The sequence below is a fragment of the Cetorhinus maximus genome, chromosome 17, assembly GCF_964194155.1.
Source record: "Cetorhinus maximus chromosome 17, sCetMax3.hap1.1, whole genome shotgun sequence".
Taxonomy (NCBI): Eukaryota; Metazoa; Chordata; class Chondrichthyes; order Lamniformes; family Cetorhinidae; genus Cetorhinus; species Cetorhinus maximus.
Window position 1 is genome coordinate 70,020,701 of NC_135895.1, and position 27,061 is coordinate 70,047,761.

General features: G+C 41.8%; 1 protein-coding gene across 5 annotated transcripts in view; it reads left to right on the forward strand.

The window, feature by feature from the left end:
- The window catches only part of trmt1l (tRNA methyltransferase 1-like), a 70,952-nt gene that overhangs the window by 14,413 nt on the left and 29,478 nt on the right, over positions 1–27,061 (forward strand). For all 5 annotated transcript variants that reach the window (XM_078561410.1, XM_078561408.1, XM_078561412.1 and 2 more), the window contains 8 exons: positions 6,715–6,779; positions 7,990–8,119; positions 12,463–12,589; positions 13,056–13,135; positions 15,507–15,756; positions 19,002–19,214; positions 21,983–22,173; positions 22,849–22,927. In XM_078561410.1, the coding sequence (XP_078417536.1) occupies positions 6,715–6,779; positions 7,990–8,119; positions 12,463–12,589; positions 13,056–13,135; positions 15,507–15,756; positions 19,002–19,214; positions 21,983–22,173; positions 22,849–22,927 (1,135 nt within the window). The remainder of the gene's footprint in view (positions 1–6,714; positions 6,780–7,989; positions 8,120–12,462; positions 12,590–13,055; positions 13,136–15,506; positions 15,757–19,001; positions 19,215–21,982; positions 22,174–22,848; positions 22,928–27,061) is intronic.

Below are 27,061 nucleotides of genomic sequence, written 5' to 3' on the forward strand. Positions count from 1 at the left end.
TTACTTCTATATTCATCCTGGTTCTTGGTTGTATTGTCTACCTGGCATCTGTCATAAGCACACTTTTTCTTTATCTTAATCCCTATCTCTTTTCTCATTCAGGGAGCTCTGGATTTGTTTGCCCTGACTTTCCACTTCATGGGAATATACCTTGCCCAAATTATCTCTTCTCTAAAGGCAGAATGTTGTTCAGATACTGTTTTGCCTGCCAATCTTTGACTGCAATTGATCGGAGTCAGATTCATTCTCACCACACTGAAGTTGGCTTTTCCTCCAGTTAATTATTGGATTGCTCTTTGTTCTTTTCCATTACCAACCTAAACCTTATGGTACAATGATCACTGTCCCCTTGTGATACTTGATCCACTTGGCCCACCTCATTCCTAAGAGGTCGAGCAGTGCCTCCTTTCTCATTGAACTGGAAATATATTGCTGGAAAAATTTTCCTTTACACACTCTAGGAACTCATGTCCCTCTCAGCCCTTTACAATACTACCATCCCAGTCTATATTCGGATAATTAAAGTCTCCCATTATAACTACTCTACAATTCTTGCATCAGAGACTTCTGTTGAGTTTATGACCCTTGTTTTGAAGAGGTTGGGTTGTTGTTCCAGTTAAGTTGTGCACCTGTGGCTGACAGTTGGTAGATTTTTTTTATTCCTTTGCAAAATTTCGGTACTGTTTACTGAGTGTAAAATTTTAAAATCCATTTGAAACACGTTTTTTCTTTGGTTCCATGGCTCTCCCCAGTGATTAGATATCTGTGAGGATGGAGTGAGATAGGTAGGAAGTCTCCAATTAAATGCTCCAGCATGAGGTACGAGGCTGGCTTGATGGAGCAGCTGGTCTTTACCTACCTGTTCATTTTGTCAGTTCATAAGCAATGTCACCACTAAATGTTTTCTGTTGCACATGGCATGAACTTTTGAATGTGTGGTGCCTTTAAATTTTTTTGCACAGCCATTCACACGTGGGATATTAAAGGGGCAACAACTGAGCAGCCTGCTTTCTACCTTCCAGGTTGCTGTACACGTGAAACTTACAGGGAACATTATTCACAAAACATCTGGAATGGGGGAAGCCACTATGTTTATGGCCAGGACATGTCTTCTAATCTACTAACCTCCACCACGTTGGTTAAAATATAGTTTAACATTACACATCAACCACTGCCATGACAACCACCAGTATAACATTGTGCGGATTATAACCCACATAAATCTAAATGCTGCAGCAAATCCTGCCACCTTAAATGCAAAACTTCCAAGCCATGCACCTAAAATCCACTTCGCACAGGCATCACTTTACAATAGCTGCTGTGCTCATCCATTCACTTTTTAATCGGCAAACAACATAACTTTCTTCATCAAAGAAAATAATGCATTTGAATGTACATGCTGCCTTTCACCTCTCATGAGGTCCTAATGGACTTCACAGTCAATGAACTTTGAATTGCGGTCCCTTTTGTTCTGTGGACAAGCGCATCGGCTAAATTGCATGCAGCATGACTCCGCAAGTAGCAGTGAGAAACCTGGCCAATTAAACTTCCACTTTGATTGTATTAATTAGCCAGCACACTGGGAAAACTCCCTTGTTCCTCTTTGAATAGTGCCATGGGATCTTTTACATCAGCGTGTCATGCAGCTTCCAGCCTTTCCCTTTGTGGGATAGTCAGAACTTGTGTAGATTGCCTTCTGCATTGAAATAGATAATATTAACTTGAATAAAAGCAAAAAATTGTGGATGCTGGAAATCCAAAACAAAAACAAAAATAAAAATACCTGGAAAAACTCAGCAGGTCTGACAGCATCTGCGGAGAGGAATACAGTTAACATTTCGAGTCCGTATGACTCTTCAACAGAACTAAGGAAAAATAGAAGAGAGGTGAAATATAAGCTGGTTTAAGGGGGGGTGGGACAAATAGAACTGGATAGAGGGCCAGTGATAGGTGGAGATTGCCAAAAGATGTCATAGACAAAATGACAAAGAGGTATTGACAGTGGCGATATTAGCTAAGAAATGTGCTAATAGGTGACTTAAGGGTAGAAAGAAGGGCGAGCAAGGTCCAGATAGCCCTAGTGGCGGTGGGGTGGGGTGGGGAGAAGGGATCAAAATAGGCTAAATGGTAGAGATAAAACAATGGATGGCAATACATTTAAAAATAATGGAAATAGATGGGAAAAGAAAAATCTATATAAATTTATATATATATATCTATAAATATATCTATATAAATATAGATATATATATACAAATTTATACAGATTTTTCTTTTCCCACCTATTTCCATTATTTTTAAATGTATTGCCATCCATTGTTTTATCTCTACCTTTTAGCCTATTTCGATCCCTTCTATTATATCTATATCTATAAATATATCTATATAAATATTAACTTGAAAACTGTTTCATGTTGGTCAGATGGCAAAGTACATTGGAGTCCTGTATCAGAGATTGATAGATTTGGAATTTGAATTCCTCATGTGTCACTTCCTGGTATTTGAATGTTGCTTCACAGCAAAGAGCTGTAAAGGAGCACGGAATGTTTTAAAAGGCAAAACAAAAACAGAATTACCTGGAAAAACTCAGCAGGTCTGGCAGCATCGGTGGAGAAGAAAACAGTTGACGTTTCGAGTCCTCATGACCCTTCGGCAGAACTGAAGTATAGTTACGAGAGAGGTGAAATATAAGCTGGTCTAAGGTGGGGGGCGGGGGGAGAGAGAAGTTGAGGGTGGGGTGGTTATGGGGACAAGCAAGCAGTGATAGGAGCAGATAATCAAAAGATGTCACAGACAAAAGGATCAAAGAGGTGTTGAAGGTGGTGATATTATCTAAGAAAAGTGCTAATTAAGAATGGATGGCAGGATACTCAAGGTACAGCTCTAATGGGGGTGGGGTGGAAAGACTAACAACGTATTAGTTGTAGATTTAAAAATAATGGAAATAGGTGGGAAAAGAAGAATCTATATAAATTATTGGAAAAAAAAGGGGAGCGGGAAGAAACGGGGTGGGGATGGGGGAAGGGGGAGTTTAAGATCTAAAGTTGTTGAATTCAATATTCAGCCCGGAAGGCTGTAAAGTGCCTAGTCGGAAGATGAGGTGCTGTTCCTCCAGTTTGCGTTGGGCTTCACTGGAACAATGCAGCAAGCCAAGGACAGACATGTGGGCAAGAGAACAGGGTGGAGTGTTAAAACAGCAAGCGACAGGGAGGTTTGGGTCTTTCTTGCGGACAGACCGCAGGTGTTCTGCAAAGTGGTCGCCCAGTTTGCGTTTGGTCTCTCCAATGTAGAGGAGACCGCATTGGGAGCAACGAATGCAGTAGACTAAGTTAGGGGAAATGCAAGTGAAACGCTGCTTCACTTGAAAGGAGTGTTTGGGCCCTTGGACGGTGAGGAGAGAGGAAGTGAAGGGACAGGTGTTGCATCTTCTGCGTGGGCATGGGGAAGTGCCATAGGTGGGGGTTGAGGAGTAGGGGGTGATGGAGGAGTGGACCAGGGTGTCCCGGAGGGAATGATCCCTACGGAATGCCGCCAGGGGGGGTGAAGGTAAGATGTGTTTGGTGGTGGCATCATGCTGGAGTTGGCGGAAATGGCGGAGGATGATCCTTTGAATGCGGAGGCTGGTGGGGTGATAAGTGAGGACAAGGGGGACCCTATCATGTTTCTGGGAGGGAGGAGAAGGCGTGAGGGCGGATGCGCGGGATATGGGCCGGACATAGTTGAGGGCCCTGTCAACGACCGTGGTTGGAAAACCTCAGTTAAGGAAGAAGGAGGACATGTCAGAGGAGCTGTTTTTGAAGGTAGCGTCATCAGAACGGAGGTTCTGTTCAAGGAAGAAGCTAAGGGCCCTCAGACCATCCTGGTGGGGGATGGAGGTGTAGAGGGATTGGACATCCATGGTGAAGAGGAAGCGGTTGGGGCCAGGGAACTGGAAATTGTTGATGTGACGTAAGGTGTCAGAGGAATCACGGATGTAGGTGGGAAGGGACTGGACAAGGGGAGAGAGAAGGGAGTCAAGATAACGAGAAATGAGTTCCGTGGGGCAGGAACAGGTCTCAATTTCTCTGCTCCTCTCACCCATTCTAATCTGTCTCTCTCTGAACTTACTGCACTCTGTTCTCTCAGGTCCAACCCCAACATTGTCATCAAACCCGCTGACAAGGGTGGTGCGGTTGTTGTCTGGCGCACTAACCTCTACCTCGTGGAGGCTGAGCGTCAACTCGCAGACACTTCCTCCTACCTCTCCCTGGACCATGACCCCACCACAGAACATCAAGCCATTGTTTCCAGGACTGTCACTGACCTCATCTCCTCTGGAGATCTTCCTCCCACAGCTTCCAACCTGATAGTCGCCCAACCTCGGACGGCCTGCTTCTACCTCCTACCCAAAATCCACAAACAGAACTGTCCTGGCAGACCGATCGTGTCAGCCTGTTCCTGCCCCACGGAACTCATTTCTCGTTATCTTGACTCCCTTCTCTCTCCCCTTGTCCAGTCCCTTCCCACCTACATCCGTGATTCCTTTGACACCTTACGTCACATCAACAATTTCCAGTTCCCTGGCCCCAACCGCTTCCTCTTCACCATGGATGTCCAATCCCTCTACACCTCCATCCCCCACCAGGATGGTCTGAGGGCCCTTAGCTTCTTCCTTGAACAGAGGCCCGAACAATCCCCATCCACCACTACTCTCCTCCGTCTGGCTGAACTTGTTCTCACACTGAACAATTTCTCCTTTAATTCCTCTCACTTCCTCCAAATAAAAGGTGTGGCTATGGGTACCCGCATGGGCCCCAGCTATGCCTGTCTCTTTATGGGGTATGTGGAACATTCCTTGTTCCAGTCCTACTCCGGCCCCCTCCCACAACTCTTTCTCCGGTACATCGATGATTACTTCGGTGCGGCTTCATGCTCTCGTCGGGACCTGGAAAAATTTATTAATTTTGCTTCCAATCTCCACCCCTCCATCATTTTCACATGGTCCATCTCTGACACTTCTCTTCCCTTCCTCGACCTCTCTGTCTCAATTTCTGATGATAGACTGTCCACCAATATCCATTACAAGCCTACCGACTCCCACAGCTACCTCGACTACAGCTCCTCACACCCCGCTTCCTGTAAGGACTCCATCCCATTCTCTCAGTTCCTTCGCCTCCGTCGCATCTGTTCTGATGACGCTACCTTCAAAAACAGTTCCTCTGACATGTCCTCCTTCTTCCTTAACTGAGGTTTTCCACCCACGGTCGTTGACAGGGCCCTCAACCGTGTCCAGCCCATCTCCCGCGCATCCGCCCTCACGCCTTCTCCTCCCTCCCAGAAACATGATAGGGTCCCCCTTGTCCTCACTTATCACCCCACCAGCCTCCGTATTCAAAGGATCATCCTCCGCCATTTCCGCCAACTCCAGCATGATGCCACCACCAAACACATCTTACCTTCACCCCCCCGGCGGCATTCCGTAGGGATCATTCCCTCCGGGACACCCTGGTCCACTCCTCTATCACCCCCTACTCCTCAACCCCCACCTATGGCACCTCCCCATGCCCACGCAGAAGATGCAACACCTGCCCCTTCACTTCCTCTCTCCTCACCGTCCAAGGGCCCAAACACTCCTTTCAAGTGAAGCAGCATTTCACTTGCATTTCCCCTAACTTAGTCTACTGCATTCGTTGCTCCCAATGCGGTCTCCTCTACATTGGAGAGACCAAACGCAAACTGGGCGACCGCTTTGCAGAACACCTGCGGTCTGTCCGCAAGAAAGACCCAAACCTCCCTGTCGCTTGCTGTTTTAACACTCCACCCTGTTCTCTTGCCCACATGTCTGTCCTTGGCTTGCTGCATTGTTCCAGTGAAGCCCAACGCAAACTGGAGGAACAGCACCTCATCTTCCGACTAGGCACTTTACAGCCTTCCGGGCTGAATATTGAATTCAACAACTTTAGATCTTAAACTCCCCCTCCCCACATCCCCACCCCGTTTCTTCCCCCTCCCCCTTTTTTTTTTCCAATAATTTATATAGATTCTTCTTTTCCCACCTATTTCCATTATTTTTAAATCTACAACTAATACGTTGTTAGTCTTTCCACCCCACCCCCACTAGAGCTGTACCTTGAGTATCCTGCCATCCATTCTTAATTAGCACTTTTCTTAGATAATATCACCACCTTCAACACCTCTTTGATCCTTTTGTCTGTGACATCTTTTGATTATCTGCTCCTATCACTGCTTGCTTGTCCCCATAACCACCCCACCCTCAACTTCTCTCTCCCCCTGCCCCCCACCTTAGACCAGCTTATATTTCACCTCTCTCGTAACTATACTTCAGTTCTGCCGAAGGGTCATGAGGACTCGAAACGTCAACTGTTTTCTTCTCCACCGATGCTGCCAGACCTGCTGAGTTTTTCCAGGTAATTCTGTTTTTGTTTTGGATTTCCAGCATCCGCAGTAGCTTTTAGCTTTTTGTATTTATCTCTGTTTTAAAAGGCACCTCTTCTGCCCACACCCCACCCCCACCCTCAAAATTTGTTCACATTAGGTAGCTTAGAAACAAGTTTAATAACATTTGTCTTAAAAGTATACCATTTTTTTTTTAAAAGTCAAGAAAATGATCAATTAATTTTACTTCTGCAAATCTTTTGCTAAACCGGTGCAGAGTCTTGTGCAGAATATTTGTTTCTCACCTTATTAATTCTTGCTAAATTCACATTAAAACAGGTTACCGAATGTGCATCTGTCATTTGTCCTGCCGACGCATGAAAACCAACCTTAATGGAGAACAGGTAACAGAAATATAAATTTAAATTAATGAATGTCAAATTTACATTTCACAGTTAACATTTGTTAATGTATTTTGTATGTAGGTGTTTGTATATGTGTGAACTATTTATAGAAAAATTCATAGATTCAAAAAAATGTAAAAGAATTGTTTCCACACACAGGGTTATTGGAACTTTACCATAAATGGCTATTGAGTCAGGGATTAAAATTTGATTAAGCAATAATCAGATAATATTTGGAAATGTAAAATATGAAAGCAAATGGGGCACAGGCAGAGGAATGGGTTAGTAGAAAGGGTCCAATTAAAGACCTGGCACAGGTGTGATGAGCCAAATGACCTGCATCTGAGTTGATTTTTATTGTCCAGTACTTCTCTAGATTATCTCATGACAATCTTGCAATTATACCACAACCATCAATCTTTCAGTCTGGATTTCTTAATCTTTCAATAGCTACAGGTGGCATTCCAAGCTATGAATATTCAACTGACCCTCGTTGCTGAAAGCATTAAAATGGAAGAAAACGTATGCCACGTGTAATAGCTGTGCAGTGTTCACATTAGGATATAGGTGATTGTTTGATTTAGTGCTTTTATACATTGTGCACTGAGGTTCATCAGGTGATTATTGCCTTTCAGTCACACCTGACTGTTTGTTATTCTCTTGTACATTGGTGAAGGACCACAAAAATCTAAAACCGAGATAAGAGCAAGTTACTAATATTTTCTACTACTTTTAACCCCCTTCCTCTCTTTTTAATTCTGTGATATATGTAAGTGGAGTCTGGATGACTTTGCAGTCCTATTTTCTAGTGTGAACTTATCCATGTACTTATACATGTAATAATAAAAATAACTTATCCATGTAATAATAATTAACTAAAGCAGACCAAGCAAACTACTTCAAAATTCAAAAATGTAACCCTGCTGATGCGTTATTCTCAGGTGCTGATGTTTAGGCTGTCCTGGATATGTGATTTTTATGAATGTCAGCCAATTTTCTCAATGTGTTTCCAACAATTCTTGGAATTAAGTCAGATTTTGCACTGTTCCATGACTCACCATGAAGAAAGCTGTCAGTTGTTCATTTGCCATCACTATTGGCAAGGAGTGGGTGATTGCAGTGAGAAAAGAATACACCAGGAAATGTGGGAAAAATAGAAATGTTGGAATCCTTGTTTGCAAGAGTTTGCTTTAATGTAGTTTGCTTTCAGGTCCCAGTGAGGATTGGAGCACATTACCACTGCATCGTCTGTTCAGCCACCATTGCTCGCAGAACAGACATGATCAGCCACATAACACGACACTTGAACAAAGGAGACACAGAAGCCAGCTTCACTGGAGGTGCGTGAAGTAGGCTAGGGTCATTTGAGTCTGGGGAAGTGGATTGTTTTTCGCTGTGTTTTATAAAATTTAGCCAGGCATTCAAATACCAACAAATACTCCAACGGGTGCCTCAGTTGCGACCAGCTAACCCAATCTAGACTAAGGAATTGAAACCTCAGCTGTGGTTTCTGCTTCTGGTTGCTATTCAGTGGCTCCCCCTAGGAAATGTGTCCATACTAATGCCAGGTGAGAATAGGATCTTCCTCAGTTCAGTGGCTCATTGGATGAATGGGTATAGAAGGATATGCAGTCAAGGCAGGAGAATGGAGTTAAGGTTCAATTCAGCCATGATTTCATTGATTGATGGAACAGCCACAAAGGTCCACTCCTGCTGACACTTGGTGCTTTAAGATTCCACAAGAAGAATTATTTGAGATACCAAAAGACACTAGAAGAAGCGGCTTCAGAAGAGAGGAAAGAAAACTTGGAGGGAGAAACTGTTTTTGCGAGCAGTAGACTTGAATCACCAAGTTATTCTAAAATATACACAATAAGGTTCACTGGGATGTGGAAATTGACTTTTAGCAAAGAAATAGGTCATAAACTAAACTCTGGACTTCAGTCCCAAACTTGTGTGTGCGCGCGCGTGTATACAGGCTTTCCTGTCTCATCAGAGAATGCTTAACTATACAGCTGAAACAGTAAAGCACAAGTCACAAAAGGTTGTGCTTAAACTGTGTAGCATTCAAGTCAACATACCATGAGTACCATGTCCAGTTTTGACTACCGCAAGACGAGAGACATTGAAACACCTGGAAAAGCCAAGAGAAAAAACACAAGACTCATCAGAAGAAAATCTGTAAAAAACCTGGGCTTTTCAACCTTGAACTGAGGTGATGATGAGGGGAGAGTGCAGGGGTGGGATTGATATTAGGGATATGTATTTAAGTTAGGAATTTGTATAGAACAAAATAGTTGTGGAGCAGTTCTTCAAACCTAAAACATTGCATTAGTCCAAGGGCACAGAGATTCAAACCAGCAATAGCAATAACTGATGTCAGGAAGTTTCTGACACTGAGAATGGAATGGTAAGGTAGCAAAGGTGAAAACCCAGGAGCCATTTAAGAAACAATTTGCTGTTGTGTTGGGAACCTACCTTTCCAGATGGACAAGTGACGAAGATGGCTTTCCTCATCTTCATCCAGTTTATTACATCAGCCAGAACAGCAGCAGAGACGCTACAGTTGGTCCCTGGATTCAAGGGGAGCAAATCAGCCACAGTTTACTTCCCTTCTAAGTCTATGTGAACATATGTGGATATTCAGTAGGACAGGAATGAGCTTGGTAATAATGCCTTGTGGTATAGTAGCCTGCTGGTACTCAATGCTGAGGTTCAAATATGGAGAATGACAATGTTGGTGAGGTACAGGAGGTTGTGAAGTCTCCAATGAAAACCAGCAAGAAATTGATGCTATTAGGAGAAGGGAGGAAAGTGACAGTAAAACTTTAAGTTGTCTATGCAAGTGGCTTGTTGGCTCATGAATTTAGTATTATTTTGATGCTGTCTAAACATCTGAGCTTCACTCGTTGGTAGCTTCCATTATCCAGAAAAGTGAAAAACACCTCATGATCAAGTGGACTGTCTTTCATGCTACTTAGAAAAAATGATACAATAAAATGCTCTCAACAGCATTCTTAGAAAAATCTATCTATAACAGCACAATGCGCACACACACTGGATATCTGGATATATTTTATTGTGAAGTTAGTAGTTTTACAGCATTTTATAATGTTCGCATAATTACAGTAAGTCCCTGTTTTAAGTTGTCCTGCTTTAAGTTGTTTCATTTTAAAGTCATTTTTGTTTTGGGTTCATTTCCCCCGATTTAAGTCGAGATTTCTACTTTAGAGTGGTTTTGAGACATTACCTTCCTTGTGTCACCGCTGTCCGTTTTCATTGGCCGCACATGATCCTGCATCATTGCCACCCGTCTTCATTGCCATCCATCTTCATTGATACATGCGTCATTGCACGTTGGCTCCCTTCATGTAACGGCGGGTCCTGTGACCCGATCGTGCCATTGTTAAGGAGGTTGTTTGTACTGTATTGAAAGCAACGACAATTAAAAAAAAATTAGTTGTTTTTTTTTTCAGGCAAAAAGTTGGATTTAAATTTAATTTAAATTTTGGAGTTTCAGGAGTGCCTGCTGTGGGTGAGGCTTTTTAAAATTAAACATGAGCCAGAAATGCCCAGCAAGTGCTGGTAGTGTGCATGCTACTACAAAGAAAGCAAGGAAAGTTATCAGTCTAGCAGTGAAATTGGATGTCTTGAGGCTGATGAGTGTTATCTAATTTAAATTTATCCAGTATTTCTTTTATATTTAGTGATTTTATTTTATTTTGCAAGTTATTTCAGCTAGGAATGCACAGTGCTGCACATGTATAATACAGTATTTCAACTTGTACATTGTTCCTTTCACGGGCAAGAAATATCTGATTGAACCTAATTCCAGCTTTAGCATCGATTCCTATGGGAACCCATGATTCACATAGGGCAGAATTTTCCGGTCGGCAAGCAGGGGCGGGGCCCGCTCGCCAACATGTAAAATATTGCGCAGTGACATCGGGCGGGTGCCCCGACAACACTGCGCGTCATTTAGATTTTTAGTTCGGCGGGCGCACAGCCAACTCGGCTGCACGCCCGCCGAACTGTCAAAGGGCTATTAAGGCCATTTAAATAGTAGTTAATTCAATTAGCTGAGCTGCCCGTCCAACCTTAAGGTTGGTGGGCAGGCGAAGAGCCCAGGCAGCCTTCGCATTTTTCATGAAACCTCATCCACGGGCAGGATGCGGTTTCATGAAGTGTTTTAAAAGTCAATAAAAATTTTTTAAATAATTCTTTCATATGTTGCAGCTCATGTGATAGTGTCACATGAGGAGACATGTTTTAAAAGTTTTTATTTCCATTTATTTAAATTTACACATGTAAAACCGATCTCCCTGAGGCACGGAGGTGCCTCAGGGAGATCTCTGCGCTCTTTTGAGCGCGTGTACAAAAGAGCGCAGGGAACGATTCAGGGAATCCCCCCCCCCAGTGCCCACACAGGGAGTGCTCAGCACTTCTGGGAAAGTATCACGCTGGGCGGGCCTTAATTGGCCCGCCCACATAAAATCGTGGCGCATCCCCGATTGGGGGCGCGGATCGGGTTCGCACCCACACCCGCACAACCACCCCGACGGAGGGAAAATTCAGCCCATAAAGTTGCGGTTTTCAGGAATGCAATTACGACTTAAAATGAGGATTTAACATATCTCACTAATCCAATGTATTTTCTTTCCTCACCCAAAGGTTTGCGGGGTGGGGTGGGCGGGGGTCAATGGGATGCAGGGAGAGAAAGGCATCTAACCTAATGCTTTAAAAGGAATCTCTCAAGCGCATAGCCTGGATCTTCCACGAAGTGGCAATCATGGTCAGATTGCCGGTCTGCTGCTGATATTCGGCGCCCCGATGCTGCTCTGCATTTCGGGCTGGGTCTTCCGAGACTGGCTTCTTCAGAAATGCAGAGCGTATCTTCAATCAAACAGCTTCATTGTAGCGCTGGAGTGTCAGGGGGTAGACAAGCCATATCCCCTTTTTATGGCACTAGATGCCACAAGGCAAGTTTAAATTTCCACTGTGAATATTAGTGTATGGGTGAGTGGATGAATGTTAGTTGAATGGATGAACGGGGAAGTGGATCAATGAGTGAATGGATAGGGTGGCAGGTGGGTAGGTACTTCAGGGGTAATAGGGTTGGGAGGGAAGAGTTGTCGGGGCAGGGCTTGGCAGGTTGGGTTGTGGCAGTGAGGTTAGTCGTTAGTGGAGGCTCGTTGGATTGGGGGATAGTCAGATGGTGGTGGGTCATCAGATCTGGTCGGAGGGTGGGCAGTCAGGTGGGAGGGTGTTGTCAGGTGTGGTTGGGGTGGGCAGTCAGGTTGGGAGGACTCATGGGGGGCAGTCTGCAGTGTGGTCGTGAGGGGGTCTGTGTGAGTGAGGGGAGGTATCAGTTGTATAGTTACCCAGGAGTGAGACAATTTTTTTAATGTCTAATTCCTCCTGGATATCTAACCAGCTGAGTATGTCAGAACTGTCAGAAGTCGGGGACATTTGCAGAGGGCCCTAGGGAACAGGGGAATTGTCTGTAGGAAGTTCAAACTTCCCGGGCAATTCCTAAGTAGGTCAGGGCATCGGGACTTCCGCAGGGTCCTGACATGCATCTTGGGTTGATCTGGAGACCAAAGTTCTGGGCCTTAAATTTCCAAAATGCTGCTTCACTCCTGTATTTTGCATCATTTTTTCTAACAATCTTTCTCCATTTCAGCCACTAGTGGGCAAATGCCATCCACTCAAGTGATGAAAGAAGTTGATACTGATGTTCATGTTTTTCCAAACCACATGACTCCTCAAAAAACAGACTCTTTCTTTAACCCTAAAATGAAACCTAACAGGTGATGTATCTGACTTATTTTAAACAGTGGTATATTCACAGGGCAGCTTCAGCTTATCTGTTAAGTTAGTGCACAATTGTTTTATATGTCTTAATGTATTTATTGTGTAAATTTGATGTTTAACCAGTAAATTGGGAAGATTACTGACTAAAGTAAATATTTGACTTTTGCACTTAAGCGATCATGAATCCTGGCAATTTTCTCATTATTTTTCATGTAAATAAGGCTTTTTAATTACAATGCAACATTCCGCTGTGTAATACATAGTACACCTAATGGTTAATGCTTTTACTAAAAGGGATCATTTTCTTTCTCAATGCAATTGCTTTTAACTTGAGACCAATCATTTTTACTTGTATTGCTTTCCACCTATGTCCTCTCAATGGACAGCTTTCACAGATTTACCTTAAAACCTTGTATCAAAAAAGATACTTGTTTCTCACTTGCCATACTGTTTATGTTACAGACAATTAATATTCTGTACGCTTGCTGTTCTGGCTCAAGAGCGCAAACTGCTTGAATGTTTAGATGCTTTTGGAGCTACAGGTTTGTGAAGACTAATTTTCCACTTATAACTTTATACCTCACTGATATATTCCTTATTCTTTAGTGGAGATCAGTAAAAGGTTTCTTTAAAAAATGTTCTCATGTTTATTCCTCCTCTTCTCCCTGTCTCCCCATGCCAAATATCCTGTACCTTACCTAGAATACAGGCAGATGATCAGCAGCTGAGCTCCTGTTGATGGAATGCGGTGAGCTGGGAGTCTTTCAAGGGACCCATTCTCCGTTTCTTTCCTGTTCTGTTCTTTTGTGAAATGTTTTGGCCTTTGATGCCTCAACAGAGATTGGGGATGAACTGTGGATATTTTAGCTGTTAGCCTTATCTTCATATTGTAGACACTGCTGGTAAAGTGTTTCTAATATAATAAATCAGTAGAAGTACATCAATTGCTCCATGCCCAACTAATCATTGTTGCCTGTAGATCCCATATGCCAATGTGTTTTGAGAGTGAGGTTGCTGACTTCTTGAAATATATTATAGGGCAAAACTAAACTTATATTGATTAAATATTTTTGATCTTTGGTGTATTGATAAATTACATTTGAATGATGAATAACTGTTGATTAAAGGTACAGAAGGACTTGGCGTTTATTTCCTGATAGTTCATTCAATTCAGTTTTGCAAATCGGTAAAATTCTTGACCGGAATGGGCGATCTTGTGTTTCTAACAAAATCAGGTTATGCAATCCTCCCTCATTGTGACTTCAATATGTCATCCATTGTCACCAAAGTTTTCTTGCTCTGCCACAGTTTTATTCACTGGTTTGTGAAAATGTATTTTTGTTTTAAGCTGTGGCTCAGCGGTAGTACTCACATCTCTAAAAGGTTGAGTTCAAATTTCACTTCAGAGAAATCTAAACTGACATTCCAATACTGTACTGAAAAACATAGCAGCATTGTGGGAGGTGCCATCTGTTAAGGTGAGACATTAAACCAAAGCCCTGGCTGCCCTCTTAGGTAAGGGGAAGACAGTGGCGTAGTGGTAAGGTTGTTGGACTAATAATCCAGAGACTCAGACTAATGCTCTGGGAATGTGGGTTCAAATCTCATCACGGCAACTGATTGAATTTGAAGCAACTGATGGAATTTGAATTCAGTTAATAAATCTGGAATATAAAGCTCAGTGATGGTGGCCATGAAACTATCATCGTTTGCTGTAAAAACCCATTTGGTTTGCCTTGTTCTGAAGAAAAGCAAGGGAGTTCTCCCTGGTGACAATAAACAATGTTTACCCCTCCATCAGAACAGGTTTCCTGGTCATTATCACATTACTATTTGTGAAATCTTGGAAAGCATAAATTGACTGCCATGTTTCCTACACTGCAACAGTGACTGTACTTCAAAAGTAATTCATTGGCTGGAAAATGCTCTTGTTGTGAAAGGCATTATAGAAATGCAAGCCTTTCTTCTGTTACTTTGAGTTGTATGATTTGTGGCAGAACTGCACAGTTAGTGTTGTTTGTGATGGTAAGGGCCAGATTAGATGGATGAAAGAAGGATGCTTTACTGCCCCTTCTAATTGTTTATGCACTGATTGAATGTGTAGATTTTTTTTTAAAGAAAAGTGCATCACTGGATTAAAGGCAGGGTGTGAATACTGTACGTAGTATATTGTCAAATGATTCAAGTGAAATAGTTTTTTGTTGGTACCATGTGTTTGAGTTTTCCTATGCACCTAACAAAAATGAATTGTAGTTGACTCCAACTACAGTTCAGTGTTTTTAGCACCAGGGCTTGTCTTGTCAGTCTAACCCTCCTGTGTTCAACAATGTTCAGCATTCTGTAGCCTCATGACGGTGAACCATTTGCAATTGGAAAGGAAAAATAAGTTAATCAACAAAGAATTTGTATTCATTTGATGCCTCATTGTGTCCTCAAATCATCCCACAATTCCTTACATTCAATTAATTATTTTGAAGCTTAGTTACTGTTTTGTTAAACGTGTTAGATAATTTGCACACAGTAAGATCCCACGAACAGCAACTGCGATGAATAGCCAATTTGTTTTTGTTCATATTACTTGCTTTCTTATACTGTCAGCTGATCGGAGAGTGTTACTGACTACCTGTATTCCCTCTAAGCTCTGCAGCCGTGCTACAACCTGGATGCACAATTGGTCTCCTTAAACTACCACACCTGTGTAGCTGTGCAAAAACTTGATAGGGCTTAGACTCTTAAACAAATCAGTTGCACGCTACAAAAGAAATTAAAGTATGTTACTGACCACAGTTGTAGACAACTTCTGGCCTAGACTCCCCCCACCATCTTTTAATCAGAGTGCTCTAATAAAGTTGTCACTTGGCTCTTCCTGAAACCCTGTTACTTTGAAACCAAACTGGATTATTCTGTTTTAAGGAATCATGGGATTGCAGTGGGCCAAGCACCTTGGAGATGCAGTAAAAGTCACCATAAATGACATAAACGAGGGCTCTGTGAAGATCATACGAGAAAATTGTCACCTAAACCGGATGAAGGTGCTGACAGGTAGAAAAGATGAGGAGGAGGATGAAGATGATATTGAAGAAACAGAGGATACTTTGGGGACTATTGAAGTCACTCAAATGGATGCCAATGTACTCATGCACTTGAGAGCTTTTGACTTCATGTGAGTGAAACAGGTTGTCATATCAAAATTTACCGAGGAATTTAATAAATACTTTTTCTCCTCATATATCCAGGAGTAAACTTTAAACCCAGCCTTTACATTTAAAAAGTGTAATTCAGTATACTGCGCTTGTCGGATGAATGTTTCTCTATTTTTAAGAAATACAATTGAATTTTACAGGATAACATGGTGTCATAGAATACCAAGACTGTAATATGTCATGCCAGTAAAGGCTGAAAGTTTCCAATCACAGTTTCCCATAGAGCTGGTTCCGGGGAAACATGGCATGAAATTCAGGGACCAACTCAATTTGCTGTTGGAGGATCTGGGATCCCAAGCTATCCACATGCAACTCCTAATAGGCAGCTTGACGGCAGCATTTCCAGAAACATGAGTTACTGTGGCTGTGGAAGGGACCTAAAGAAGTTGGAGAAAAAAACAGGAGAATTAAAAGTAAAAAGCAAGTCGAAGACCTGCTGTTTCTCTGCATAGTCCTCGACAAATCTCCATGACTTTACACCTCTCCATGGGACATAAATGACTCACGGAGATTTTAGTAGCAATCACTTTCGAGCAAAACCAATGGCAAATGAAGTGGAATGTTTGTTAACAGCAAGTTCAATTTAGTTTTTAAAAAATGAATATGAATGTACATGGTGCTAATCCCAAACAGGGTTGTACTGAGTTTATAATATCCGGCACGTAAATCAGTACATTAACTGAAGAGCAAGATCCAACTCTCAAATAAAAGAGGAGTAAAATTTTGCCATACTTGTGGGGGTCTTATGTGTATTATCAAAGGGGAAAACTGCCCCAAGCTTACCTTGAACAACCTGGCTTGTTTCATGACTTTTTCCAGTTCCTTGTAGGAAGCTGGCTCTCCTGACTGCCTTTTCCTAAAGTCTATTCAGGGTTGGAAACTTAGTACTCCTTTGTGAAGAGGTATTTTTAATTAACACTTGTCTAGGATTTAGTTTTTACATTTAATAACAGGACAGCATAATAGTCTTAGAAATGAACATTGCTCTTATATGTGCTAAACTTAACAATTGCAGCAAATAAAAATCACCATATGAGTTCCTCAGAGTAGTGTCCTAGGCCCAACCATCTTCAGCTGCTCATCAATGACATTCCTTCCATCATAAGGCCAGAAATGAGGATGTTCGCTGATGATGCACAATGTTCAGCACCATTTGCGACGACTCAGATACTGAAGCACCTGATGTCCAAATTCAGCAAGACCTGGACAATATCCAGGTTTGGGCTGACAAGTGGCAAGTAACATTTGCATCACACAAGTGCTAGGTAATAACCATCTCCAATAAAAAAGAATCTAACCTTTGCCCCTCAATGGCATTACCATCGCTGAAACCCCCACTGATCAACATCCTTGGGGGTTACCATTGACCAGAAACTGAACTGGACTAGAAATATAAGTACTGTGGCTACAAGAGTAGGTCAGAGGCTAGGAATCCTGCGACGAGCAACTCACCACCTGACTTGACTCCCCAAAGCCTGTCCACCATCTACAAGGCACAAGTCAGGAGTGTGAAGGAACACTCCCCACTTGTGCAGCTCCAGCAACACTCAAGAAGCTTGACACCATCCAGGACAAACCAACCCACTTGATTGGCACCCCGTCGACAAACATTCGCTCCCTCCACCACCGACACACAGTGGCAGCAGTGTGTACCATCTACAAGATGCACTGCAGGAACTCACCAAGCCTCCTTGGCATCTTTCAAACCCACAACTACTACCATCTAGAAGGACAAGGGCAGCAGACACATGGGAACACAGCCACCTGCAAGTTCCCCTTCAAGCCACTCACCACCCTGACCTGGAAATATATCAATGTTCCTTCACTGTCGCTAGGTCAAAATCCTAACTCACTAAAACTCACTACCTAACAGCACTGTGGGTGTACCTACCCCACATGGACTGCAGTGGTTCAAGAGGGCAGTTCATCACCACCTTCTCAAGGGAAATTAGGGATGGGCAATAAATGCTGGCCTAGCCAGCGAAGCCCACATCCCATGAATGAATAAAAAAAATTCAAATATTCTGGCAAACCCTAGTAATTTTTGGAGTGACTTCCAAAGCCATGTGATTTGGCAAATGCAGTGGAAAATCACTGTTGACAGTTGATACAGGGTAGCTATAGTTGAAGACAAAATATTGTTATGGCTGGCAGATGTTGCCTGTTCTGTATCTGTTCATAGTTATTAAAAGTATATTCTACTTCACCTTGTTCAGCATAGTGGATATTAATTAAAATGACTTCTGTTATGGTCAGGTGATGAAGTACCAAACAAACTTACGGATTATAAAGTTAGTTAATATATTCAGTTGTATTTTTGTGACTTGCTTCTAATAGAATTAACTTAAGTTTTGTGGATTGTACACAATTCTAGTTTGTAGTGTTGGGTTTCCAGTGCATGAGAAATCTGTGGTTGCACCAACCTGTACCACACAAGGGGGCTCAGTTTGAACTTTTGATGATGATGTAATATTGACCTTATTGGATTTGTCACTCATTATACAGCATTGAAGTCAATGGAACTCAATTTGACAGCGTATCATGAGTGGTTGATGCAATAATGTGCACTTTACCATCGTTGAAAGTTAAAATTACCCCCAGTACATTTAAAGGAAGAAAATTGTTGCATTTTCGGAAGGTTTTGAGTTCAAAACCCAGCTTCTACTGTAACTTTAGCTCACTGCTTTCAGAGAGTGTGTTTCAGCAGTTTTTTGCTATGAAAATGAGCATTCCATTTTGAACTCAATTGGGCAACAGAGGGGAAAGAAGGAACTGTTGGGGCCAGTACGCTCTCACAGGCCTGGTTTCTGCAGTTAACTATTTAATTGTTTTCCAATTTTGCATTATCAATCACTTTAGCTCTAACCTTTGGAACACATTTACTAAACCTTACTACCTTACTACTCTTTTACTTAATTTAAAAATCTCATCAAGAATGAAGTTTTTAGACCACTCCTACGTTTGAAGCACCTTGGGCTGTTTATTGATTTAATGGTGCTATAAAAGTGCATGTTTTTGGGAAGAAGCCCCCACAGCAGTCTAACCTGACCTGCCTCCAATCTATGAGGTGGAATCTAGTGGGGTGAGACTATAAAGCTTTTTGGGGGGGAAAAAATTATTGCAGTTCAAATAATGAAGATGACATTGAACTGTGGTAACTTATACACTGATTGCTTATGTCCTGTTTTTTTTTACCTTGTGACAGACACTTAGACCCATTTGGAACGGCAATAAACTACTTTGATGCTGCTTTCAGAAATGTGAGGAATCTTGGGATCGTTTCTGTGACATCCACGGACATCAGCACATTGTACTGCAAAGCCTTAAATGTCACCATGCGCCACTATGGTTGTAACATTGTCCGGACAGAGTACTATAAAGAAGTGGCAGCCAGAATGATCATTGCTTCTGTGGCAAGGTACTCCTGATATCGGTTGACAACTTTGTCTGTTTTTGTACAAGATATTACAAAAAGCCTCCCAAGTAGCTAAATAAGCTGCTTAGTTTAAGAATAATTTTAAAACGAGCGTCTACATTTCCCCAAACTTTTTTATGCTAGATACCTGTTAAGAGAAGACCCTTCATATCGAAACATGTTTTCTATCCATCTTCAATTCCAATAGGCATCCCTGACTTGAAGATGAACTCAGCCTGTCTGTGTGAAATGTGTAATTATTAACAAGCATCCTGACCAAGGGTAGCGTTGAGGTGGGGATGTTTGGGTACCTGTATTGAGTCAAGCACTATAATTTGTATCAGCAATGATCCTATTCTCCATTTTCAGAATATGTCAGAAAAGAATGTATTTAATTTATTGAAAGATTCAGTTATTTATACTCTCATTGTCGCACAGGAGGGGAGCTATCCCAGCGATACAGTCCCATTCATTCCATCTAAAGCAGCCTTGTTTTCCAGCTAGGATGCATGTTCCTATATCTCCGTTTCAGTTTTCTTGCAACCACTATTTGTACTCTTATTTATCTTTCATGCTATTTGCTTCTCATTTTTGCGATACCTTACAATGTAGCAAAATGGTGCCTCATAATCTGATGTATCCAGAACTTGGAGGCATGACAGTTGAAGTTCTACAGTACTGAAGCGTACAATTACTCTTAGTCGAGATCAATAATATAAATATTAATTTTAGAGGAGAGTATTTTCTTTTTTGTTTTAGGCCTGATATCTGAGAGGAATTTGTCATGTTTGGAAACACATTGTTGTTTGAAAACACATTGAGTTGTTCTTAGCATTTTCTCCACTTGGCAACTTTCTTTTTCCAAGAAAATATAAGATGCACTGAATTGTGATTAATCTGAGCAAACCAAGTATACACAATCAAGGTCATCGAGCCCATTGGTGTCTGCAACTGGAGCAGAAAAAATATCACCTTTATTTGCATCTGGTCCCAGGGATGAAAATTTTATCCTTGGTGTGGCTGAAAGGATTAAACAACTCATTTATGGCTATTACATTATCTGTCAACATATTAATTCTGAAAATGCACAATTTGTCAGTAAAGTTGTGAAAACAAAGACCAATTAGCATTTAGACATAAACCTTCATCAGAGCAATTCCTTATAGTTGGCATACACTGGACTGAAATCAGTTGCTATTGGTAATGCAACAGCACATTCTAAGACTACATGATATTGAATGTAAAGCACAATTAAATTTGTAGACTCTTGCATCAAGAAGCCCATCATACTTGTGATTCTTTATATGTTTCATTATGCTCCCTTGATTCTGCCTTGGTACTTGTTGATTTAGTAAACAGCAACAAAAACAAAATATAGCATTTTCTCCAAAGTTACGGTTAAAAGCCTTCAATTTAGAACTTACGTGAAGTAAGATGATTTAAAAGCATCCCCATACTATTCAAATGTGTGAAAAATTCCTGTGAGCTAATAGCAAAAAATACGTGGAATTTTAGATATTAGAATATCAGTTTTTTTAATTCTCATGTAACCCTCCTTGTTCAGCGGGTGAAAGTGCAATGTGGTTTTATGGCACTAAAGTTGTCATTTTTAATTAGAGGCGTAGCAGTAATGATGGAGTTTGCAATACAATGCCAGTTATGTTGTAACTGAAGGATATTTCCCATTCTTTTACTACTGATCCATTTTGTTCTATCTGGGTTAGGAAATGGAGAAGTGTTTTAAAGTCTATTTTGTCTCTACCATTCCTCTTGATTTGGAACTATGGGCAGAATTTTCCACGGAGTGGGCACGGGCGGGTGCAGACCCGATTGGCGCCCCAGATCGGGTCCGCGCCGCCATTTTATGTGGGCAAGCCAATTAAGGCCCAGCATGACGCGCACCCGAAAGCGCTGTGCGCTCCCTGTGCAGACGGGGTGGGGTTTGCCTGAGTCACATGTGCGTGAAAGAGCACAGAAATCTCCCTGAGGCACCTCTGTGCCTCAGGGAGATTTGTTTTAAGCCCAAGAAGTTTAGTAAAGTGGCGAAAATTTTTATGACATGTTCCCTCATGTGAAACTGTCACATGAGCTGGGACACGTACATTAATTTCAATAAAAATTTTTGTCAAAATTTAAAATCATTCATGAAACCTCATCCCACACATGAAAAATGAGAAGGCCGCCTGGGCTCTTCGCCTGCCTGTCAACCTTATGGTTTGACGGGCAGCTCCATTAATTATTTTAATTGAGAGTTGAGAGTTAAATGGCTTAATTGGCCTTTGACAGGTCGGCAGGTGCACAGCCAACTTGGCTTCGCGCTCGCCGAAGTGAAAGTCTGAATGACGCGCCGTGACATCAGGACGCACGTCCAACATCATCATGCGTCATTTTACGCCTCGGCAAGCAGGCCCCACCCCCGCTCACCGAGCCGAAGGTTCAGCCCTATATTCTGGTCCTGCCCTCTAACACTGCTATGATTTAAGTTATGTTATATCATGTGACAGTGCAATGATACGTATAATACTGTATTATCACTGCACGATGCATGACAGGGCACCTTATCTAGAAAATAAGGTTGACAGTTGTATCATAGCAGGATCCATAATACACCAACATCCAATGAATGCTCTGTAGTGATTTTGTTGGTCCCATTGTGCAATTTACAGTTGCTGTAGCACCTTTCAAATGTTATCTGGTAAAGCCAGAACGAGGCATTTTTTTCTCACTGTTTTGTTGTATTTTCTTATGATGTATATGGTGTTTTCCTACAGGGCTGCTGCACGCTGTAACAAGGGTATTGAGGTTCTGTTTACTGTAGCTCTGGAGCACTTTGTTCTGGTGGTGGTGCGGGTGCTTCGAGGACCGACCCAAGCAGACGAAAGCTTGAAGAAAATACGTCGCCTGATCCATTGTCAGTGGTGTGAAGAGCGGGTCTTCTACAAAAAGTGCCACATGCTAGAAGGTAAGACTGCATCAATAAAAGGCCGCACAACTAGCTTATTTAAAAATATTTCATTTTCTTCCTTGTTTACTTCATGAATTTTTTTTCCACTTAAGTGATGGAAAGGTGTAGTCCACGTAGTGTGTGTTTGTTGACATGGTGGTCAGCAGCCACAGCATTAATCATTCATGTTCCCAGTACTTTTTAAGGATCCACTTAGCATTGTAAAGAGCTGGTTCTGTCTGTACATGCCATTAGTGAGCTTTGTAAATAGGAGATACTCATCAATGACTGAAAACTCATGCTACAGCATTTGAGTTTAGTCCACTGGTCCCATGGTAGATTTTAACTGAAGGATAAGTATATCTGAATTACAGTTGTGATTAAAACTGAAGAATTTACATTATTATGTCAGAAGCAGTTATTGGAGCTTGATGTCATTAAAAAAAAATCAGTAAAGATTTTACAAGCAGCAACTACAGATAAACAGAACCAAATACAATAAACATTGCTCTCCATGGATTTCTGATATATCAAAATATTTACTGGATATGGTCTTATGACCATATACATTTTGAGTCAAAGCTAAATAATATAAACATGGTAATCACTCTGAAAATTGATTTACAACAATGCTTTTTGTCTAGTAACAAACCATTGGTCTGTTTTCAAACTGATTTAGTGTTGTCCTTTCAGAGAGTGCATACCGTCAGCTGCCCTGTGACTGTCATGGAAGTATGCCAGGAAAGACCGCAGTGGAACTTGGACCATTGTGGTAGGTTTGCTTCTTGTAATTAAGGACTTGGCATAATATTCCAAATTATTTTTTGTCCTCCTATCAACAGTGCTGAGAAATGGATAATTTTCATGTTTCTGTGCAGTGAGTTTGTCCACCATTCCCAGCTCAATTTGACCACAGATATAGTTCTCTTTTGCTGTCCCTCAAAGAATTTCAATCTCATAAGCTGGAGAGCACAATTTCCATTTCTTGTGGCAGTTTTGTGAAGGCAGCCAAATATGGAAGAGCTGCAAAAAGCATTTGGGCTTTGATTCAGGTACTGGGAGCTGGTCAAAAATTATCCACACTCATTTCACACAAGATTCTTAATAGGTTCTGTGGAAAACAGATACAACCATCTGTCTGCACAATACTCAAGTATAAGCTTGAGAGGTGCAAAGCCCATGTTTAAACCAGGGTTGTCCTAATTAAGTTGCATAGGTCCATATCAAATAGTCTTAAGACCACATATAAAGTTTAAATCAATGTTCCTGTTGCATTTATCTCAAGTTGATGATATTATCAGATCTTGGTGTTCTGATTTAAAATTTATCAATGAGACAACAACACTAGCAACAGCTCTTTCCATTACCCTAAAAAAATGGATAAGACAAACTGGCAAGTCAGAAATATGAGTACAAATAAAACAGAGTTGCCTCGGTTTTGATAACTCCTTTGCCAGTGGTTAGGAGCCATGCGTTACCCTAGGGCTCCAAGGCTACATGCCCCTGACTTGAACTCGTTGCACCATTTTGCCCGTTTCTAAAATTTAGAATCAAACTATTCTTGGGGAAGATACAATTAAATGGCAATCATCAAAGCTGAAACAATTGTAAAAGATTAATTTCCAAAGTGTGTAGAAACGAAGATTTGATTGTTCAGAAATGATCCAGTAATGCTGATGGTGAGGGGTGGGCAGCAGATCTCTTTGCTTGTAATCTCATGATCATTATGAGGCTTGCAAAGTCTTAGGCTCATGTTACTGTATTACAACATTACAACAGTGACTTCACTTCAGAAGTACTTCATTGGTTGTAAAACACATTGGAATGCCCTGAAAGTTGTGAATTGCACCACATAAATACTAGTCTTTTTATTGCAGCAGATTGTTTTATTTTACGTCATGTAGAACTATAGCTCAAACCTTGTGAACTGAACATTCACAGTGCAAGTTGCATAGCAGTTGTAATCAGTTAATTACTTTTACTGTAATGGTTGTTTAAGCCAGCAATTTTCAAACTTCTAACTCCAAATGACAGTATTGATCATCCAAAGAAAAACAGTGATGCCACTACAAAAATATTAATGCGAAGAAACAGAAAAATTAGGCAAGTGAGTAAAAACAAAATACAGGAAAGCACTGGAATCGCCTGACCCCTATCTGAGAACCTAAACTTGAAGTTCGCCTGTCACCTCTGCACTCCAGTCCATTTACCTCCTCAGCTTTGTGTACCTATCCTTACCTGCCATCCCCTGTCATACTTCTACAAGCTCTCCCAACATAAACACTCTGGTCTGCTGAACCTGGCCTGCTCGAACTTTGGTGACAGAGCCTTCAGCTGTTGCGGACCAACACACTAAAATTCTTTTCCCTAAGTGTTTCCCTTGCTACACTTCAGCTTGCCTTCAAAAGCCTTTCAAAACTTTCCCCAAAGCACAGTATAATTCCGTATTTTACTCTGAAAAGCCACCTTCGTAAACCATGAGGAGTTCTATAGCTTAATATATAATAGATAAGAGCAATGCGGATGCTAGTGGTTGCTTAATCATTGGAGTAGCTTGAGGATCTCAACTTGCTTTCATTGGCATGCTATAAGAAACACATGAAGGGAATCAAAAAGATGAATAAGAAGCAGTTGATCAAAACAAGAAGGATGCAAAAGATGTATGCCATTTTGGAAATTGCACACAAATTATTTTGCATGAACTGCTACAGACTACAAGCATGTTCTTACTGGAAAGCAAATACTGCACTCCCAATTGGTGAAGGTGATTGGTCCATTCAGCAGCACATGTTTTTATGCAGGTGACACCATTTAACTTTTTGATGTAATCACCATGTGGGAGAGCATGCCAAGATATTGGCTGTATGCAGGTTTAAAATTGTTAGCTCTGCCCTGTTATGATTCCCAAACAGGACTTGGGGAAACTATTTAATTCCAATTGCAAAGAAAAGCTTCGGTACTAATGTTTTTATGCATCGTTTGCCTCGACTTAGATCACCAATTAAAGGATAAGCACTGCTGCAATGGACTATTACAGTATTGTGAACAATGTTTCCTTTAATTTTCCTTTACCCTTCGTGGCCTGTTTGTTGCACTGTGTGTTGCCTTTAAGATTGCTATGCGGCTCCATGGGCAGTATTTTCCGATCGGTGTGCAGGGGCGGGCCCGAGACGCCAACGCATTAAATGACGCATGATGACGTCGGGCGTTCGTCCTGACGTGATCGCGCGCCGTCGCAATATTTTGTTCGGCGGCTTAAGATCATTAAGAAATCAATTGAGCCACTTGCGAACGCTGCCCGTCCAACCTTAAGGTTGGCGGGCAGGCGAAAAGCCCAAGCGACCTTCGCGTTTTTCAGTAAACCTCATCCACGAGAGGGATGAGGTTTCCTGAAGCTTTTATTAAATAAGTAGATTTTCATAAATATAAAAACATGTCCCCACTCGTGACATAGTCACATGAGGGGACATGTTTAAATAAATTTTTAAAACATTTCTTTAATTATTGAGGCTCTGTGCCTCAAGGAGATTGCTGCGCTCTTTCGTGCGCATGCGCGAAAGAGCTCTAGCCCCACCTCTCCTTCCCCCCGCCTACAAATGTAGCACTGAGCACTATCGGTCCTGTATAACGTTGGGCAGGCCTTAATTGGCCCGCCCGTGTAAAATGGCGGTGTGGAGCTGATCGCAGGGGACGATTGGCTCCGCGCCCGCCCCCACCCAGCCTTCCTGCCATAAGAAAAATCCTGCCCCATGCGTGCATATCTTAAAGGGGTCCTTTTTGGGCATGGCCTATTTGTCCCCTGCACGGCCATGCACCCACACAGTTGGAGGGAAGCATTGATTGTGATGCCTTGGTATTTTCCTCTAGTGTTTGGTTCAATTCCCAATTATCCTATTCACACATCTGCTTTTAAACCGCTACTTTTCATTCAATATGTTTTCTATTTTGACTTTGTGGCTCATTAGGAATATTCCCACACCAACAACAGATTTAATACTTGGCATTGCCTCAATTTATGTACTTGTCATCCTTTTTAGTCTGATTAATATTTTATTGAGTGGAAACAAGTCCAGTGGAAGCCAGGGTATAATCTGATCCAAATCCCATTGTGTTCAGTGTACCCTTTGTTCTGTGGAACAGATTTAACACCACCAGAACTAGGTGAATGTGCAAATCCTAGCCGTCTATCTGAAGGCAGTTCTATATTCATAGATTGTTGCAGGTTAGTCTAAAGACAATTCCCTCTGTTTGTTATTTATGGTGCAGTGTGTGTTCTTTGTATACATGTTTAGGTTTAACTACAAGTGGCAAGCAGAGAAAATTTTCCATTGAGTTGTAAAAATTATAAAGCATTAATTCACTGTTGCTATTGGACTGCATCTAAACCGCAAATAAAAACCTGCCTCTTGAAAGCTCGTAACTCTTGACAAATTTTTTTAGTCATGGAGTCAAAGAGGTCTACAGCACAGCAAAAGGGACCTTCGGCCCATTGAGTCTACACCGGTCAAACAAGTACCTAACTACTCTAATCTCATTTTCCAGCACTAGGCCTATAGCCTTGTATGCCATGGCATCACAAGTGCACATCCAAATACTTCTTAAAAGTTATGAGGGTTTCTGCCTCTACCACTCTTTCAAGCAGAGAGTTCCAGATTCCCACCACCCTCTAGGTGAAAAAATTCTCCCTCACATCCCACATCCCCACTAAACCTCCTGTACCTTCCCTTAAATCTATGCCCCGTGGGTATTGATCCCTCCACCAAGGGGAAAAGTTCCTTCCTGTCTACCCTATCTATGCCCCTCATAATTTTATACACCTCAATCATGTCCTCCTTCAATCTCCTCTGCTCTAGGGAAAATAACCCCAGTCTATCCAATCTCTCCTAATAACTAAAACTCCCCAGCC